At 38.4% G+C, this 18094-nt stretch overlaps 1 protein-coding gene across 3 annotated transcripts in view; it reads left to right on the forward strand.

Moving 5' to 3' along the window:
* The window catches only part of myo5aa (myosin VAa), a 91966-nt gene that overhangs the window by 47334 nt on the left and 26538 nt on the right, over window positions 1-18094 (forward strand). For all 3 annotated transcript variants that reach the window (XM_061746389.1, XM_061746378.1, XM_061746397.1), the window contains exons 9-22: window positions 155-261; window positions 445-710; window positions 1884-1965; window positions 2075-2215; window positions 3956-4081; window positions 4652-4735; window positions 10159-10314; window positions 11395-11492; window positions 12529-12615; window positions 12861-12969; window positions 13089-13300; window positions 14022-14178; window positions 14953-15192; window positions 16220-16468. In XM_061746389.1, the coding sequence (XP_061602373.1) occupies window positions 155-261; window positions 445-710; window positions 1884-1965; window positions 2075-2215; window positions 3956-4081; window positions 4652-4735; window positions 10159-10314; window positions 11395-11492; window positions 12529-12615; window positions 12861-12969; window positions 13089-13300; window positions 14022-14178; window positions 14953-15192; window positions 16220-16468 (2114 nt within the window). The remainder of the gene's footprint in view (window positions 1-154; window positions 262-444; window positions 711-1883; window positions 1966-2074; window positions 2216-3955; window positions 4082-4651; window positions 4736-10158; window positions 10315-11394; window positions 11493-12528; window positions 12616-12860; window positions 12970-13088; window positions 13301-14021; window positions 14179-14952; window positions 15193-16219; window positions 16469-18094) is intronic.

Raw genomic sequence — 18094 nt, forward strand, 5'->3', positions numbered from 1 at the left:
GAGAACTCATTTGCTGAATATGTTTCATAATTTTGCATGAAAGAAATGCATTTGAAAGTACTCTCAGTGACTGCACTGTGTGATGTATTATGTGTGTGTGTGTGTGTGTGTGTGTGTGTGTGTGTGTGTGTGTGTGTGTTCCTGTGCTTTGCAGGTATCAATGAGTCCTATCAGATGGGGTTGTTCCAGGTTTTGGCTGCTATTCTTCATCTTGGAAATGTGGAGATAAAAGAGAGAGATTCTGACAGCAGTCTTATTGCTGTAAGCTCTTTGTTTTTAATCTGGGATAAAAGAGAGAATTGTCACTTTGTATGCAAACAGATGATAATCATTTGTCAATTATAAAGTGATTCCAACCATTTTTGCAGGAGATAATTTGGACCTCAGATGCTTAAATTGTATATTTTTCTGTTGAGTCATGAAGTTTTCTTTTCCCTGCTCCAGCCCAATAATGCCCACCTGACGGCGTTCTGCGAGCTGGTGGGCGTGGCATATCCGGATATGTCCCAGTGGCTGTGCCACAGGAAACTGAAGACGGCCACGGAGACTTACGTCAAGCCCCTTCCTCGCCTTCAGGCCACCAACGCTCGCGACGCCCTGTCCAAACATATCTACGCTAAGCTCTTCAACTGGATTGTAGAGCACGTCAACAAGGCTCTGATCACCAATGTGAAACAGCACTCTTTCATTGGGGTTCTGGACATTTACGGGTAAGTCTGTGCAGCAGTCTTCCGTGTATCCCCAAAAAGTGAAAAAAAGGGGAAATCATACACTATTATTTATGACTCAAAGACTAACTCAGCTTATATGGAGGTGGAAGCAGCGGTGCTGCTTGAATGAGCTTCAGCAGTTCAGTGACAGGTCTGTCATGCGCAGCTCCTAACATCCACGCAAAGCAAAGTGACATAAGAAGACAACAAGATAGGAGACATTCAAAGATCTACAACTAAAATGTGTTTATTAATAGGCCTGGGGATCGTTTCAAATGTCAAAAATCGATTCGATTCCGATTCTTAAGATTCAGAATCGATTATCAAGATTTGATTGGATCCGATTCGTTTCGATTCCGATATTGATTTGGGTTAGTGTTATTAAAACTGTTTTTTGAGCTGTTGCATGAATTATATGACTGTAATTATGCAAAATATTACTACTAGTGTTATATTGAGATTAAACAGCAAGTATTGGCAGCTAATGATGCTGTAAGGACCAATCAGCTCCCAGAATGCTGATAGAACTGCTTTCAGAAACATCATGTGGGTCAGAATTACCAAACAGATCCAGGGAGGAAACAGAGACGGATGAAATCGGTTTTATTTTTTCCCACATTCCGTTTTTATTTGTTCCATTTTCGGTCTATTTTGGTTTTTAATTTTTTGAGAATTTGGTTTTTAGCATTTTTCGCAAATGTAATCCCAAGACAGTATATAAAGTAATGAAATATAGACAATTTATGCAATTATAACCTGACACTTTAATGTTTTCATACTTTTAAACATATTTAAAGGCAAAAACATGGCACCAGTTATTCTCGTGTCCAACAAAACATTCCTTTTTTGGGGATAAACAAAAAAATAACCAAAAGTTGTAATGTAATGATGAAAAAAAAAAATACATACATAAATAAAAAAATAAATAAATAAATCAATCAATCTTAGACATATGAATCGATTTTTAGGAATTAATATGAGAATCGATTTAGAATTGGGAAATCTATTTTTTCAACACAGGCCTATTTATTAAGCATTTCACATGCTAAAATAGATGAGCCTTTGTGGATGTTGGGCTTGGGTACGACTGAGATTGCTGTAATAATGTGGAGCCCTCAATCCAGAAGTATTACTCACCTGCTTCACTCTTCGCTCTTTTTTTTTCTCCAAAAGGTTTGAAACATTTGAAATCAACAGCTTCGAGCAGTTCTGCATCAACTATGCTAACGAGAAACTCCAGCAGCAGTTCAACATGGTGAGCAGCACGTGTTTTCTCTGCTGACGTGCGCGTTATATTTACTTTCACGAGAGAATCTAGTTGAATGTGTTAAATGCAGGTGTAACTGTGTGTTGTGTGCGTGCAGCACGTGTTCAAGCTGGAACAGGAGGAGTACATGAAGGAGCAGATCCCCTGGACTCTGATCGACTTCTACGATAATCAGCCCTGCATCAACCTCATCGAAGCAAAGATGGGAATCCTGGACTTGCTGGACGAGGAGTGCAAGGTGCAGTGCAATGCCAGGAAAATATTAAAGTACATTAAGTTTGGTGCCAAGTGCCAAGAATAGTTGTTTTTTAATTTTGTATAGTTTTTAGGACTTCCTCCCAATAGCATATTTTATCCAGCTATCTGTAAGACATTTAAAAATGTACAAATAATTAGGCCTGTGTTGAAAAAATCGATTTCCCAATTTTAAATCGATTCTCATATTAATTCCTAAAAATCGATTCATATGTCTAAAGATTGATTTTTTTTTGGGGGGGGGGGGTTTGGGTTTTTTTTTTTCTTTCTTTAATTTATTTATGTATTTTTTTTTTCATCATTACATGACAACTTTTGGTTATTTTTTTGTTTATCCCCAAAAAATGAATGTTTTGTTGGACACGAGATTAACTGGTGCCATGTTTTTGCCTTTAAATATGTTTAAAGGTATGAAAACATTAAAGTGTTAGGTTATAATTGCATAAGTTGTCTATATTTCATTACTTTATATACTGTCTTGGGGTTACATTTCCAAAAAATTCTAAAAACCAAATGCTCAAAAATTAAAAACCAAAATATGATGTATATGTATAATATGAACATAATGTTCTTAAAGATAATGTTCTTAAAAGAAAAGAGATAATAAGATGCCTACAAGTCTCTGCGTTGTTGCAGATGGTAAATTGCATAAGAGATCATGACATATGACTAGTGTAGGTGGAATAAAACTTTTCTGATGAATGTGAACAAGCAGGAAAAGTGAAGTTAGTCTCTGCAGCATATTGAGCAGGGAGTCGTGGGTTCGTCCTTCACCCTCATTCTGCGTTACAGTTTTATCCCGCGGATGTGTCATTTCCTCACCATAAACCGAGCTAAAGTCTCCACCACCTACTGGTGTGGTTCTCATCACCCGCAGGCAGGAGCAGTCACGACAGGCTAAACAACGGAGATGCTCTTTTCCATTTTCAGATTATTTTTCTTGATGGGAAAGATATTGTGTGGTTAGAGAAGAGCTATTGTGGATATTGTCCCACTCGTCACACCTGGTTGTTGTTGTTTCAGTGGGCACTTATAGTGCTTGAGTTACATCATCGCCACATTTTCAAAACTTGTGTAATTCTTTAACGATTCCATCTTCTGTCTTTGCTGTACTCAACTTTTATAGACCGTTGACATTTGAGGCGGGCCGCCTTACTGACACTATAGCAGGGGACTTGGCTGAGTGACAAGAAAAAATAAATAGAAATAGAAATAAAAAGATGAGTACCGTATTTTCTGGACTACAAGCCGCTACTTTTTTCATAGGTTTTGAACCATGCGGCTTATACAAAGGTGCGGCTATTCTGTGGATTTTTCTTCCACGAGCTAACCGGAATTAGAATCAACACTAAGAGAAAATAAATGCAAAGAAGAATACGCTACTTCTTCTTTAGCAGATAGAAGTAGGTAGAAGCAGATTTCAAACAGATAAATAGATAAATAAATACTGGTTATTTTCTCTTGGTTCTGTCCCGTTTTAACACTGTTAGGAAAGGATCTATTCAGGTACAAACATGTACATCATTTACAGTTCAAAATCCTTCTGTACATGTAGTAAATATCTAATCTAACAACAGAAATATCTGCGGCTTGCATATCTTTTTTTTAAAATAGAGCGGATGTGGCTTGTATGCAGGTGCAGCTTATAGTCCAGAAAATACGGTATATATTCTTCATTTATATTAATTTATGTTTCCTCTATGCTTCTCTTTTTCTACCCCAGATGCCTCGGGGTTCAGATGATACATGGGCTCAAAAGCTGTACAACACTCACCTCAAGACCTGTTCTCTGTTCGAGAAGCCACGTATGTCCAACCGCGCCTTCATCATCCAGCATTTTGCTGATAAGGTGCGTCTATCAAATGTTGTTTTTTTTTTATTTTATTTTATTTTTGACATACTTTTATGTCACAGTTTAAAAAACAGATGGCTAAAGGAACGTTGACTTTTTCATTCTCTCATCAATACTTCCAGTGAAGTGTGTGTATGTACTGTATCATGTAATCCACTTTGGTGTAATGTGTCCTCCAATGTAGTGCTGTCAGATACAGTGATACATTCATACCTACAGTATTTTTAGAACAGCAGTTTACGATTACAGATTAATGGTTCAAGGACCAAAGCACGCTTCCCTTTGAGGTCCCCTGATAGTATAGAAACTTATCTTGGAAGAACATTTGATCAAGTAGATGCAGTCACTGATCTTGGAGTACTTTAAGAAAATAGCATCAAGAGTTTGGCTTCTACAAGTCCCACCACACAGAGCTGAGTCTTCCTGTGCATTTGAGTTTGCAGGCTAAAGTTTAAACATATTATTCAAATTTATGTTAATGCTTTGTCTGATAAAAACTGCAACAAGTTTACAAATCCCACTCAAAGGTCTCCCCCGTAACACCAGCTGTTCTGTCATGTTGAACAGGTTGAGTACCAGTGTGAGGGTTTCCTGGAGAAGAACAAGGACACGGTGAATGAAGAACAGATCAATGTGATGAAGGCCAGCAAGGTGAGGCACACAACACCCATCCATCTGTTATCTTTACCTGCTTATTCCTATTTAGCTTCCCCGGGACCTGCTGGAGACTATCCCAGCGCGGGTACTTCCTGGACAGGTCTCCAGTCCATCACAGAGCCACTTACAGACAGACTCACAACATCTACAATATCATTTGTTAAATCAGTCAAAAGCAGATTGCACTGAAGTCACGTCCTTCAAGCTAATTGGCATTTTTGAGCAGAAATGGCCAAGAACAAAAAAAATGTCAAGGTGTATCAGTGTCGAAGGGGTGAAACTATGGAACCGCCTGGATGAGGAACTAAAAAAAAAAAAAAGCTTAATTTACAAATTTTAAAAAAATTATAAATTATAAAATAATAGATAAATATAGAACACTAATATAAATTATCTTGATATTAAATATCCAACTGTCTAAATTATGCTGTCCTCAATCGTGAGTGACCACATTTATTTTCTTCTCTTCTTTGTTCATCTTTTGTTTTCTTCTTATTAGTATCTTTTTTCCTTTTCTGTAGTCTGCCTTTTGTTGAAAAAGATATAAAATAAGCCATGAGACTTCAGCCTATACTTTTTTGGTAAAAAAATATATATTTGATAAGAATATATATATATATACCTGGGTGTATACATATACAGTGTGTATATGCAAACATATTTAATGTAAATGACCAAATCAAAATAAACTAAACTAAAAAAAAACTAAAATTGAAAAAACTGAGTGAGTCTGACGGACAGAGGCAGCGCCCTCCACTGGCTGAACAAGGACGATGAGGTACAGGACAAATACAACATACAGTTCTAACCTGAAGTTTACAGGCAGTTTAGAAAAACAAAAACTCTTTTTTTTCTCTCCATATCTGACAGTAACATTTAGAAAAATTACCCACTGTAGCTTTTTAATATGCAAAATTACAGAATAATGACAGAGTTCTGTTTTTCTATAGATTTTGAATGGCTCTTTACAAATAAAAGCAAGAAAGGGGGACAGAACCTGCTTAAACCCTGTTGCAGTCAATAGTTTTGCTGTTTTATTTAGAATATAAACGGAAAAAATATCATCACAATACCTGCAAGGTGAGCAAGGTTCTGAAGTGAAGAGCAAAGAGTCACAGGTGAAAACAACAGCTGATCCAGACAGTTTTAATTGTTGTAAATCGTGGTTTTACTCCACAACAGAGCAGGTGGTTTTCCACTATTATGTACAGGACTGTCTCAGAAAATTAGAATATTGTGATAAAGTTCTTTATTTTCTGTAATGCAATTAAACATATGACATTTTTGTTTTTGTAATTGCATTACAGAAAATCACAATATTCTAATTTTCTGAGACAGTCCTGTATTTTTCATAGTAGACCATCTCGGTCATAGGTAGCCCTCGCCCCCGCTCAGAGCGATTGCTGAGCCACGTTCAAGCCCTTCACTGTGACTGTTTATTTACTCTGTATGTCGTAGCCTTTCCCCCCAAAACAGCCTCAGCCTTTAAAACCCCACTGCGTCTTTTGACACATGTGGACGCAGAGTCTGACAAAGTGTGTCTTGTTGAAAATACTCACCGTGACCTTCAACTGTTCTTTTCTAGAGCTGATCAGGAGCAGAACTGGGTAAGGGGTGAAACTCAGATGCTGACGGCTCTAACCTCTAACAAGACGTCTTAATGCACACAAACACACGTACTTACAGACGCATAATATATGTTTGTGACGGTATATTATGTTCCCACTGTCCAGGGTTCTCTAAGGGATAATCAGCTCTTAGTGAGATTTACTCTAATGAAGATTCTTTATGTGTCTGTGTGTTTCTTGAAGGAAAAAAAGGGTTTTGTCTCATCTAATTCATATACAGGCCTGTCTCAGAAAATTTGAATATTGTGATAAAGTCCTTTATTTTCTGTAATGCAAAAATGTCATACATTCTGGATTCATTACAAATCAACTGAAATATTGCAAGCCTTTTATTCTTTTAATATTGCTGATCATGGCTTACAGCTTAAGAAAACTCAAATATCCTATCTGAAAAAATTAGAATATTCTGGGAATCTTAATCTTAAGATATAAGCCATAATCAGCAATATTAAAATAATAAAAGGCTTACAATATTTCAGTTGATTTGTAATGAATCTAGAATGTATGACATTTTTGTTTTTTTAATTGCATTACAGAAAATAAAGAACTTTATCACAATATTCTAATTTTCTGAGACAGTCCTGTAATTCATATATTTGATCCACCTATTTTCTGTTTTTGTTTGCCCATTACCCGATGTCTTAAACCAGCTCTTAACAGGTCAGACAACTTTTACAAAGTTCATTAAGAAAGAAGAATTAAGACTTTAGTCACTAACTCTTGTCTGCATTATTATTAACCCATGAAATAAAAACAAAACAAAACAAAACAAAAACAGACAATCTCTCAAGCTAACAAGTCAGTTTTGCTTATTATCATCGCAAGGAAAGTGTTCTACTAGTTGTTAGTCACTCTTCAGAAGTTTTAAAACACTGAATACCTTCTTATCAAAGTGATAACTCACTTATAGTGATAAAATCTAACTCACCAGTCAGTCATTGCTGAGATGTCGGGACGGAGCGGTATCTATACGGGAAATCTGAGATCATCAGGCATTTAGTAATCGAGCAGTTAATCAGCAGATTATGTAAACACGCTACGGAGGTTGAGAGTGTTGACGGTAATCGTTTGTGAGATAGGAAAACCTGCAGCAAACTCAGCCGCAGGGAAGTATGATGAAGTTTAATCAGGAAGTCTGTAAACTGTGATGAATAAGTTGAGTCATTAGAAGTGTTAGTTATGCACTTTTGAATATTTCAGTTTTCTGCTGAGTCAAGGACTGAATAATTCCCTGCACAAACCAACATCAGGACCTGCAAGATGCACATGAGTCTGCATCCCTTCTGACATTTGCTTGCAATAGGCACTCAATTTCATTGATTTCCCATAATGCCTTGCAACTGAATGACAGAAACCCCACCCACTGGGACACCCTCCGATCCCAGAAATGCATGCTTGGAAGTCAGTGAAACTGACTTTACTTAGAAAACATACGAGTTGACAAAAGTCATGTTTCCTTCCTTCCATTTAGCATCATTGATCTGTCTGGTTTTCTTTTCTTTTTCGTTTGATTCAAACATGTTTATGGTTTTGGATGTTGGTGGTCGTGATTTTGAACTTGATGGGGCTTTTTTTTTCATATAAGTTTGCTTCAACCTTTCCTTTTTAATGCCATTGTATTTTTGTCAATGTGTCTCCATTTGTTGTCCATGTATGTTTGGTTCTGTCCTCATCATGACAACCTTCCCTGCCAGCAGAAGGTAAACGGAGGCGTTGCTACAACGCCGGTCTGCCTGTAGCTCTTCATTCAGCCCTTTGTCTTTTCTCCTTCCTTGTTCCTCTGTATTGCACTGATTAGTTCAACTCTAAGAGCCAATCCCAGTACACCCCCTACTTTCTACCACTACCCCTAAAAAAAGAAGGGACAGATTTTAGGGCACTTGAAATCTTCCCAGGGGCCTGTCCCCTACTTTTCAGCACCACCACTAAATTGTTCTTGCTACGTCACTGCGTGGTTTAAGTTCGGGTACGTAATCGACTGCGTAGTTACGTTTGCACATACGTCACACCATATCAGGAAGCCGAGAGCTAAAAGCTGTTTTAATTTCAGCTGTAGCGCTGTTAATATGCCACTTTATTAGGTTTTAATATTTTTTTCAGGCATAAAAGTAACCGTTAAGATCCCCAACCTGGGCTCAATTTATCCAAATAACGCCTGTTAAGAAATTTGCTGCAATGTTTTCGGAGAAAGATCCGCCGGCTCGGAGCAGCAGCAGCTCACGGCCGGGTCAACCTGCAGCTCTGTGGAGAATTACCGCTGGCTGAAATAAATCATTTAGGAAGATAAATGTTGGTTTAATAGATGAAATCTAACAGTTGTAGCTACGCCTGTTAAGAAATTTGCTCCGAAAATTTCGGAATGAAAATGCCTGCCGGCTCGGCAACTGATATATGGTTCTGCGTTAAATCGACGCAGAGCCTACGGCGTAGGGTACGGCGTAGGGTACGGCGTAGGGTACGGCGCACGTCGCCGCGTAACCTACGCCGTAGGCTCTGCGTTGGTGTAACGTGGAACCATAAATCAGCCTTTATTCTGGCCAGGTTTGAAAAAGACTTCGCAACAACAGGCAAGCGAGTGATTATTTACATTCACTGAGTGAATATTATGAAAGTAAAATATATATTTCTCGCTAGAAATGTAATCCAAACACATTTTTATGCAGAAACTCAAAATATTGATTTTATTCACTAAAAAATAAGAAATGTCCACCATGTTTTTTTTGTTTTTTTTATTTAGTCCGCAAATGATGACGAAAAGCATTCTGGGAAATTTTTCTAGCCCTAGTTCAGCTAGTGAGCATCTGAAATCCCTAGCTCTGAAGGGCCAGATTCATAAAAACTTGCCCTCGATATGTGCACTCCCCCTAGGTGAAAAGAGGAATTGGGACACCACTACCCTCACGGGAACGCACAAAATTTAGGGGTAGTGGTAGTATTGGGACAGGGCCTAACAGCACCTGTAGGGTTTGGAGTTGAGTGTGTTCTTGCCTTTGTTTGCTGCATGGGGAGCACCAAAGGCAGGGCGAGAGGAGCAGGGATTCTCCACCGCTACGAGGGATGAAGGAAGGAGGATGTTTTTTATCTTAGGGGGGGGGGTGTTGCTGAGAACAAGCCGCACGTGAAGCCTTGGCGGCCGTGGCCGTCCTGCTTTAGTGATGCTGGTTAGAGAGGCAGCATGGCATTGCTTTGAGCATAGCAGGAGCTGGTGCTGCACATAACACAGCCTTCTCCTCATATAACTACACAGTTATATGGAGCAGTACTGCTGTACGTACTTTTAAACAATTCATGTCGTAACACCGTAGCAACATAATGCAATACTGTCATATATGGCCTCTACCATGTTGTCATATATGATAAATCAGTAACCTTTCACTCTTCTGTTTTTTGTAGCATTGTAATAACTTACTGTGAATGAGTTTCTTAGCGCTAATCAACAAATCAACTTTATCTACTCACCCATTAAAGTAGCTTTTCAACTGTTTTATGTGTGAAATGCGGAAATTAACGCTCATGTTTCTGTCCGTGTCGAAATACTAGATTTATACACTGAAAGGGAAAGTGTGTGAAAGTGCATTGTTTTAGTTTTCAAAGTGGTAAGTACATCGCCTGAGTGCGCTGCTGCGACAAGACAATCCGAAAGCATGGCTAGAAGCAGAGACCGTCATCAAAACAACATGTTTTAGTCGCGTGTCATCTATAGTTTCTGCAAAGAGGCTTAACTTAACAGCACATCAGTAGTGAACATCAGTAGCTCTGGTTTGTGACTAAGTTCCCGGCTGTTCCCAGTTCGACCTGCTGGTGGAGCTGTTCCAGGACGAGGACAAGGCCATCACTCCCACTGGTCAGGTCGCCGGCACCGGAGGACGGACCCGCCTCAGCATCAAACCCGAAAAGGGCCGGGAGAAGACCAGCAAGGAGCACAAGAAGACCGTCGGCTGCCAGGTGGATCAGTCAACCTAGCTTGGGTTTTGTTTTTAGACCAGGGGTGTCAAATGAGAGAGGTTTTCATGCGGCCCACGAGAAGTTTCCAACGCAAAAACTGAAATGTTAATTTACTAAAAAGGAAGGCATAAATAATTGCCATGAATCGCAGCATATCCGATAATATATTTCTTCTACAAATCCATCGTTATTCCACAAATAGAGCAGTTTGACATTTTTTTTGTTTTCTAGAATGCATTTGCTGATTTTATTTCTTTCTAGATGGTCGTTTATTTTATTTAACTGACTACTATTATATATTTTCGCAGGAAAAATATCACTGCTAAAAAAGATGATAGAAGATATTTATTCGGAGAATTTCAGTTTTGAATACGAGGACAGTGACAAAGTAAAACAGTTAAAAAAAGAAGTGCTGACTTTTTCGGCGTACTGGCGTAAATATCCGCGCCAATTTTTAAAAATAAATACATTTAATTTTACTGGAAAAATCTCTAAATCACAAAGAAACACTCTGATGTAATAAGAAAGATTTTGCTTTTGCTTTTAATTAAATTTCCTATAAAAAAGCGAAATATAAAAAAACATACTTGTTTCTGTTTATCTTTGTAAAATGATATTAAAAGTATCTTACATAATTTGAAAAAAAAACAAGAAATTTCAAGAAAAGATCCTGAAGAAATATATTTTACATAATTAGAGTGTAAACAAAGTGCATATTTCCTTTAAAATTAACTAAACTGATATTGGATTAGATAACAATAGTAAAAAGAAAAGAATTAGAGAAAAACATTTTCGCACCGTTTTTGTTATTTTGAGCGTGCGGCCCGCGAGAAAAAAATTGGTCAAATCCGGCCCGCCAAGCAAAATGAGTTTGACACCCCTGTATTAGACCGATGTCACTGTATGATGCAGTCACACGTCTCCTCACTCAGATTTAAATATCATACAGAAAACTAAAAGAACACTCTGTGCATCATACTACAATCTACTTAGCTTTGACTGTGTCTGACTGTAACTCTGTAAAGCCAAGGCTTAAGCATCATGCTATCTACAGAGTGACAATGATAACTTCTTCCCCAGTTCCGTAACTCTCTACAAATGTTGATGGACACCTTGAACGCCACCACGCCACACTACGTCCGCTGCATCAAACCCAACGACTTCAAACTGGCCTTCTCGTGAGTCTCCTTTGTCCGTTATTATGTCCTCATCTGTTTTTTAACTTACAAAAGTGCTGTCTCTAAGAAATTACTATTTGTTTATTGAATTATTGTTCTGTTTTTCTTTTTTTCATTCATAGTTTCAATTGAGATATTAGATCCAGGATTAAACTCATGATTTTGGTGCATATAATGCCTTTAAACAGGCTGGACCGAATATGTATTAGATTAGATTAGATTCAACTTTATTGCCATTGCACAGAGTACACGTACCGAGACAACGAAATGCAGTTAGTATCTAACCAGAAGTGCAAAGAAGCAGAAAGTGAGGAATATACAGTGGTATAAAATAATGAGGTACAGTGTGTGCAAAGTGAGCAGCAGTTTTGTAAACTGTAAACTATGAAAGGATACAGGACTGTCTCAGAAAATTAGAATATTGTGATAAAGTTCTTTATTTTCTGTAATGCAATTTAAAAAAAAAAAAAAAAAAAAAAAATGTCATACATTCTGGATTCATTACAAATCAACAGAAATATTGCAAGCCTTTTATTATTTTAATATTGCTGATTATGGCTTACAGTTTAAGATTACGATTCCCAGAATATATTTGAGTTTTCTTAAATTGTTAGCCATGATCAGCAATATTAGAATAATAAAAGGCTTGCAATATTTCAGTTGATTTGTAATGAATCCAGAATGTATGACATTTTTGTTTTTGTAATTGCATTACAGAAAATCACAATATTCTTATTTTCTGAGACAGTCCTGTATATACAGTTTGGGAGATATGTACAATACAGTAAAGTAGTAAATTATGCTGAGACTATAAACATGAGAATATACAGTATAAAGAATATGTGCAGTCTGATTGGAGACAATAAAAAAGAGCAGCAGTTTGTTAAATAGCAGATGTTTTTGGTTGTTTTTTTTGTTTTTTTTAAACAGTCAGTGCAATGTTCAGGTATCATGTATGCTATAATATCTATATTGTCCTCAAGTGTGCTGGAGATCAGCCACCGTCGTATTGACCTTGGTTATGGGTTATTGGCAGGTTTGACCCCAAGCGTGCGGTGCAGCAGCTCAGGGCTTGTGGTGTCCTGGAAACCATCCGCATCTCTGCTGCAGGGTTCCCATCCAGGTACTGATGCGTCCCAGTGACATTGGCCCGGTTTCCCAGATCAGTTAAGTAGCTCTTAACAGCGAAAGACTTCTTTCAAAGGCTCCTTAAGAAGGTTTGAAAGAAGTCTTTCGCTGTTAAGAACTACTTAACTGATCTGGGAAACCGGGCCATTGTGGGTTTAGTTGGGTTATAAATAGAAACAGAAAGATGGAGAAAAGTCCTCAGGTTTGTTGAAGTGCAGCGTGTGTTTGTGTGTTTGCCAGGTGGACGTATCAGGAGTTCTTCAGCCGCTACAGAGTCCTGATGAAGCAGAAGGATGTTCTTCCCGATAAAAAGCTGACCTGCAGGAACGTTCTGGAGACATTAGTGCAGGTCAGGCCGCTTTTTGGTTTTCCTTTAAAGTCCAATAACTAAAAATGATAATAATAGTAACAGATCATAACTGCAACTTTCCTCTTGACTGTCGTTCTTGTTTTCCATTTGCTCCTCAGGACCAGGACAAATACCAGTTTGGTAAGACGAAGATTTTCTTCAGGGCAGGTCAGGTTGCTTACCTGGAGAAACTCAGGGCAGACAAGTTGCGAGCCGCATGTATCCGCATCCAGAAAACCATCCGCTGCTGGCTGGCGCGCAAGAAGTACCTGCGCATGCGCAGCGCCGCCATCACGATCCAGAGGTTCACCAGAGGATACCAGGCCCGCTGGTGAGTGGCCGCTCCACACACTAGTAGCTTCACCATAGATCAGGGGTCGGCAACCCGCGGCTCCAGAGCCACATGCGGCTCTTTAGCGCCGCCCTAGTGGCTCCTGGAGCTTTTTCAAAAATGTTTGACCTTTTTTTTTCTTCTTTTTTTCTTCCTTTTTTTCCCCTTTTTTTCTTTTTTACTCTTTTTTTCTTTTTTTTCTTATTTTTTCCTTTTTTCTTATTTTTTTCCTTTTTTCTCTTTTTTTCTTCCTTTTTCCTTTTTTAATCTCGACATTTCTACTTTTTTTCTCAAAATTTTGACTTTTTTCTCAACATTTCAACTTTTTTCTCAAGATTGTACTTCAACATTAATCTTGACATTACGACTTTTTTCTCAAAATGTTGAAATTTTTCTCGACATTTCGACTTTTTTCTCGACATTTTGACTTTTTTCTCGAAGTGCATAATGAAAAAAAAAATCTTCCCCCAGTTATAACTAATATAGAAACATTCTAAGGCTTATACAAGACTTCATTTTTTGCGGCTCCAGACACATTTGTTTTTTGTGTTTTTGGTCCAATATGGCTCTTTCAACATTTTGGGTTACAGACCCCTATCATATATAGTCATGTCAAAACAGGGCATACATGAAAAAGAATCTCAATTTGAAGTCCGAATGTCTTTCTTCTTCTTGATTTAATACAATGTTCACCAACAAACAAACCTTTGCTTCCCTGCAGCCTGACCAAGTTCATGCGTCGTACCGCGGCCGCTACGTTCATTCAGAAGTACCAGCGGATGTACGTGGCGAGGAAACGCTACAGGCAGAAGCAGGCGGCCGCTCTGGCCATGCAGACGATCCTCCGAGCTTACATGGCCCGGCAGAAGTACCGAGCGGTGAGGCACATAGCCCAGTCGTGCAAAACAGAGAAAAGCTTTCCTCCTGTTGATGCTGTTGAAGTCATTTTGTTTGACAGTTTGAGTTTTTACCGGAACATACTGGATACCTGATCACTAATTCTCTTTTTCATACTGTGTTTGACACATTTCATTTCATTTAATTATTTATTCAAACAGGTTAAAACAAAAAAATAATCAGAATACATAAAATGTATATACCGAAAAAACAAACAAAAAAAAAACATAAGCAAAACAAAGCAAATTAAAGAGACAAATCTATATGTAGATAAATATTTCCTGTTTGAAAGGGTGTAGGATGAAGTTTCAAAAAACTTTTCTAGTCCTACCCCTTCTAATGTTCTGTTTTTAAAATTTCTTCATTTCACAGAACTTCTAAAAGAAAAGCATAAAAGAAAAGAAAAAGTGGTTCAGCTGAGCAAGGCACTTTGGTCACTGGCTGTCAGTTCATGTGTCCATTTCCGTTTTGTATCCATAAAGAGTATTGATTTTAAAGATTTGTTTAAACTTACTTAGTGATTTGCATGATTTCATTTCATCTTTGCAGTTGCTCCACAGATTAACTCCATTCACTGATACACAATGGGTTTTGATGTTTGTTCGTACATGCTGTTTTTTAAAATTGCATATTCCCCTGAGATTGTGTTTCTATTTTCTTTCTACATTTGTTTTGCAACGTCTTTTCATCTTCTAAAGTTTTAGTTGTTCAATTTGGTTGAAAGTTTCTTCCTCTCTCTGTCTTTGTCTCGTTAGCTACTGCGGGAGAACAAGGCGGTAATAATTCAGAAGCACATTCGGGGCTGGCTGGCCCGCTGCTGGTACAAGCGCTGCCTGGAGGCCATCGTGTACCTGCAGTGCTGCATCCGCAGGATGAGGGCCAGGTGGGAGCTGAAGAAGCTGAAGATCGAGGCCCGCTCGGTCGAGCACTTCAAGAAGCTCAACAAAGGCATGGAGAACAAGATCATGCAGCTGCAGCGGAAGATCGACGAGCAGGTCAGATGACATCCTGAGCATCAATCCTCGTTTAATTAGGGCCCGAGCACTTACAGTGCGGAGGCCCTATTGTATCTGTAGGAATTTTCTTCCTTTATTCTTTCTTCTGACAAAATGAGGGCCTTTTTGCCCCCCTAAACGTGCCCAAAAAGTCGCCAAATTTTGCACGCAAGCCAGGCCTGGCGAAAAATTTTATATTTAATGGTTTACATTAATGGGCGTGGCCTAATGGCTCAACAGCGCCCCCCAGGAAACTTTGTGCCTCAAGCCCCACAATACGGTTTGACGTACATGCACGAAAATCGGTACACACCTGTATCATGTCGCAACTTAAAGAAAAGTCTCTTGGCGCCATGGCCGAAACCGAACAGGAAGTCGGCCATTTTTGAATTAATCATGTCATTTTGGCGAAATTTATGCCATTCCTTCGGCAATTAATTCAGCCCGAACCGTAACGTGCCCCCAGGTGTGTTATACATCAAAATGTGCGTCTCCGTCCTGCGACAACACGCATTACTTTTCTCTTTCAAAAGCGTTACCGTGAAAAGCGCGCCCACCCTTCATCTGATTGGTCCATATTTGATAGTTCCCCAAAAGTCAACAAACTTTGCATGCAAGCCAGGCCTGGCGATAAATTTGATATTTCATGGTTTGCATTAATGGGCGTGGCCTAACGGCTCAACAGCGCCCCCTAGAAAACTTTTCTGTGCCAAAACTTTTGAATGGGTTGTGATAAAGACATGTGGGTGGTGTCATCGGACTCTGTATTGAGTCCTTGACCTTCATTGGCCTGAATTAACCCCACTCCTTCTTCTGATTGGTTGTCCCTTTTTTCTGCTATAACTTTTGAATGGTTTGACATAGAGAGTCGTGGGTGGCGTCATCGAACTTAGTTTTGAGTCCTTGACCTTAATTAGTGCAAATCGCACGCGCGAGGGCCCGTTCATCGCTGCGTGCAGCTTTAATTTCACATGTTGTCTTTATTTGTCATTTACATTTTTTTTTTGTCTACATCTTTAACCTATAGGTTAAAGATAACCGGTTGACCAGTGAGAAACTAGTTGGCCTGGAGAATTCCTACTCGGTGGAGAGCGAGAAGATGCAAAAGGAGGTGGGCCGGCTGCGCGGGATAGAGGAGGACGCCAAGAACAAAACCAACCAGGTGTCGTCCCTGCTGGAGGAGCTGGAGAGGCTGAGGAAGGAGCTGAGTGTCACGCAGCAGGAGAAGAAGACGATAGAGGACTGGGCACATACGTACAGGGATGAAATGGAGAAGGTAAGAAAGGATGCACCGAATGGATTCTGTACATTATCTGTACGTTATCTGTTGTATTCTTGATCCTCCGTCTCTCTGGCAGCAGTGAAAGTATTCACATTCATTACTCAGGTAGAAGTATAGATACTAGAGTTTAAAAATACTCCTGTAGAAGTTGAAGTATCATCTCAAGTTTTTTACTCAAGTAAAAGTATAAAAGTACTGGTTTCAAAACTACTTAAAATATAAAAGTAAAAGTAATGTAAGGGGGAAAAAAGCCATTAAGGATAAAATCCATTGAAAATGATGCATCTTAGTATAATGTAAATATATTAAAGAACCAAATATGTGTACTATTGAGCATTAACATGTGTTTCAGAGAGCAGGAGATATGATGACTAGTTGCCTATAAGTATTGTAATGGTGCAAAAAGTCAAACTTCAGAGGCATGTTATCATTTATCCTAACCTTTATTGGAATGTACATCCAAGTTTAGTTGCAGGAATCTGAGGGAACGGATGTAAGAACAAAACTGGACAAGAACATCTGAAACAACCACAACCAAATTCACTCTATCCGGATGGAGCAATTTAACTGGATAGTTTTTATTAAAGGCCGAAATGAAATAGAGTAACGAGGCTGTTTTTAAAATGTAAGGAGTAAAAAGTACAGATAATTGCGTGAAAATGTAAGGAGTAAAAGTAAAAAGTCGTCTGAAAAATAATTACTCCAGTGAAGTATAGATAACCAGAATTTCTACTTAAGTAAGGTAATGAAGTATTTGTACTTCATTACTTGACACCTCTGCAGTGAACAAGTAGTAGCCTACATGTCTCACACTGCTTCCTTCCTGAATCTTCATCACTTTAAAGAAAGTTAACATATTTTATCCTCATAAATTGGCAGGGGAAGTTTAAAACATTTTTTAATTCATTTGAGTCTTCATAATTGCACTTGAGGAAAATAGTTTTTCCACTACTTTAGGATGCAGAGCAAACATGGGCTCAGAGGGCAGTGTTGCCCCGGTACAGGTGAGCGCAGGAGAGCAGTGTGTCAGTGAGGTCGCTGGTGTGTTAATTCTGTGATTTCTGTCTAGTCATCCCCCCCAGTGTCTGCTGTTAGACAAAAAAACGCTTGCAGACTGAGATCGAGTCAAGTGGCCTTCAGATTGGATCAAGTTCCAACAATGTTTTTTTAAGAGGACTCATAGTTTATACTTATACAAATATTTCATTTTTTTCTTTTTAGACAAGACAATCGTGCCGCTCTGATTTGATTGTGCAGAACATATTTGAGCAGATGTGATGGCCGGATCTTTTATGTTCATTTCATTTTATTCTTTATTTCATTCAAAAAACAAAACAATTTAATACAAACACAAATACAAATGTTCCTAACTTATGAATGAAAAGGGAGCAGAAAGAAGAAGAATCTTATCTGATCTGCCCCTTTCACAAATAACTTAAAATTAATAATAATTAAAAAACAAAAAACTCAGTGAATAAAAACAACTAAAATAAAAATTAAAATAACATTAAATAAAATCACCACCGCCTACGGGTATGTCAATCAAACTCAACATTTTTCGTTATATTTCCTTAACATACAGGTTTTAATTGTTCTTTTAAATGTAATGTTTGATTTGGA

This window comes from Cololabis saira, chromosome 2 (genome assembly GCF_033807715.1).
Source record: "Cololabis saira isolate AMF1-May2022 chromosome 2, fColSai1.1, whole genome shotgun sequence".
Taxonomy (NCBI): Eukaryota; Metazoa; Chordata; class Actinopteri; order Beloniformes; family Belonidae; genus Cololabis; species Cololabis saira.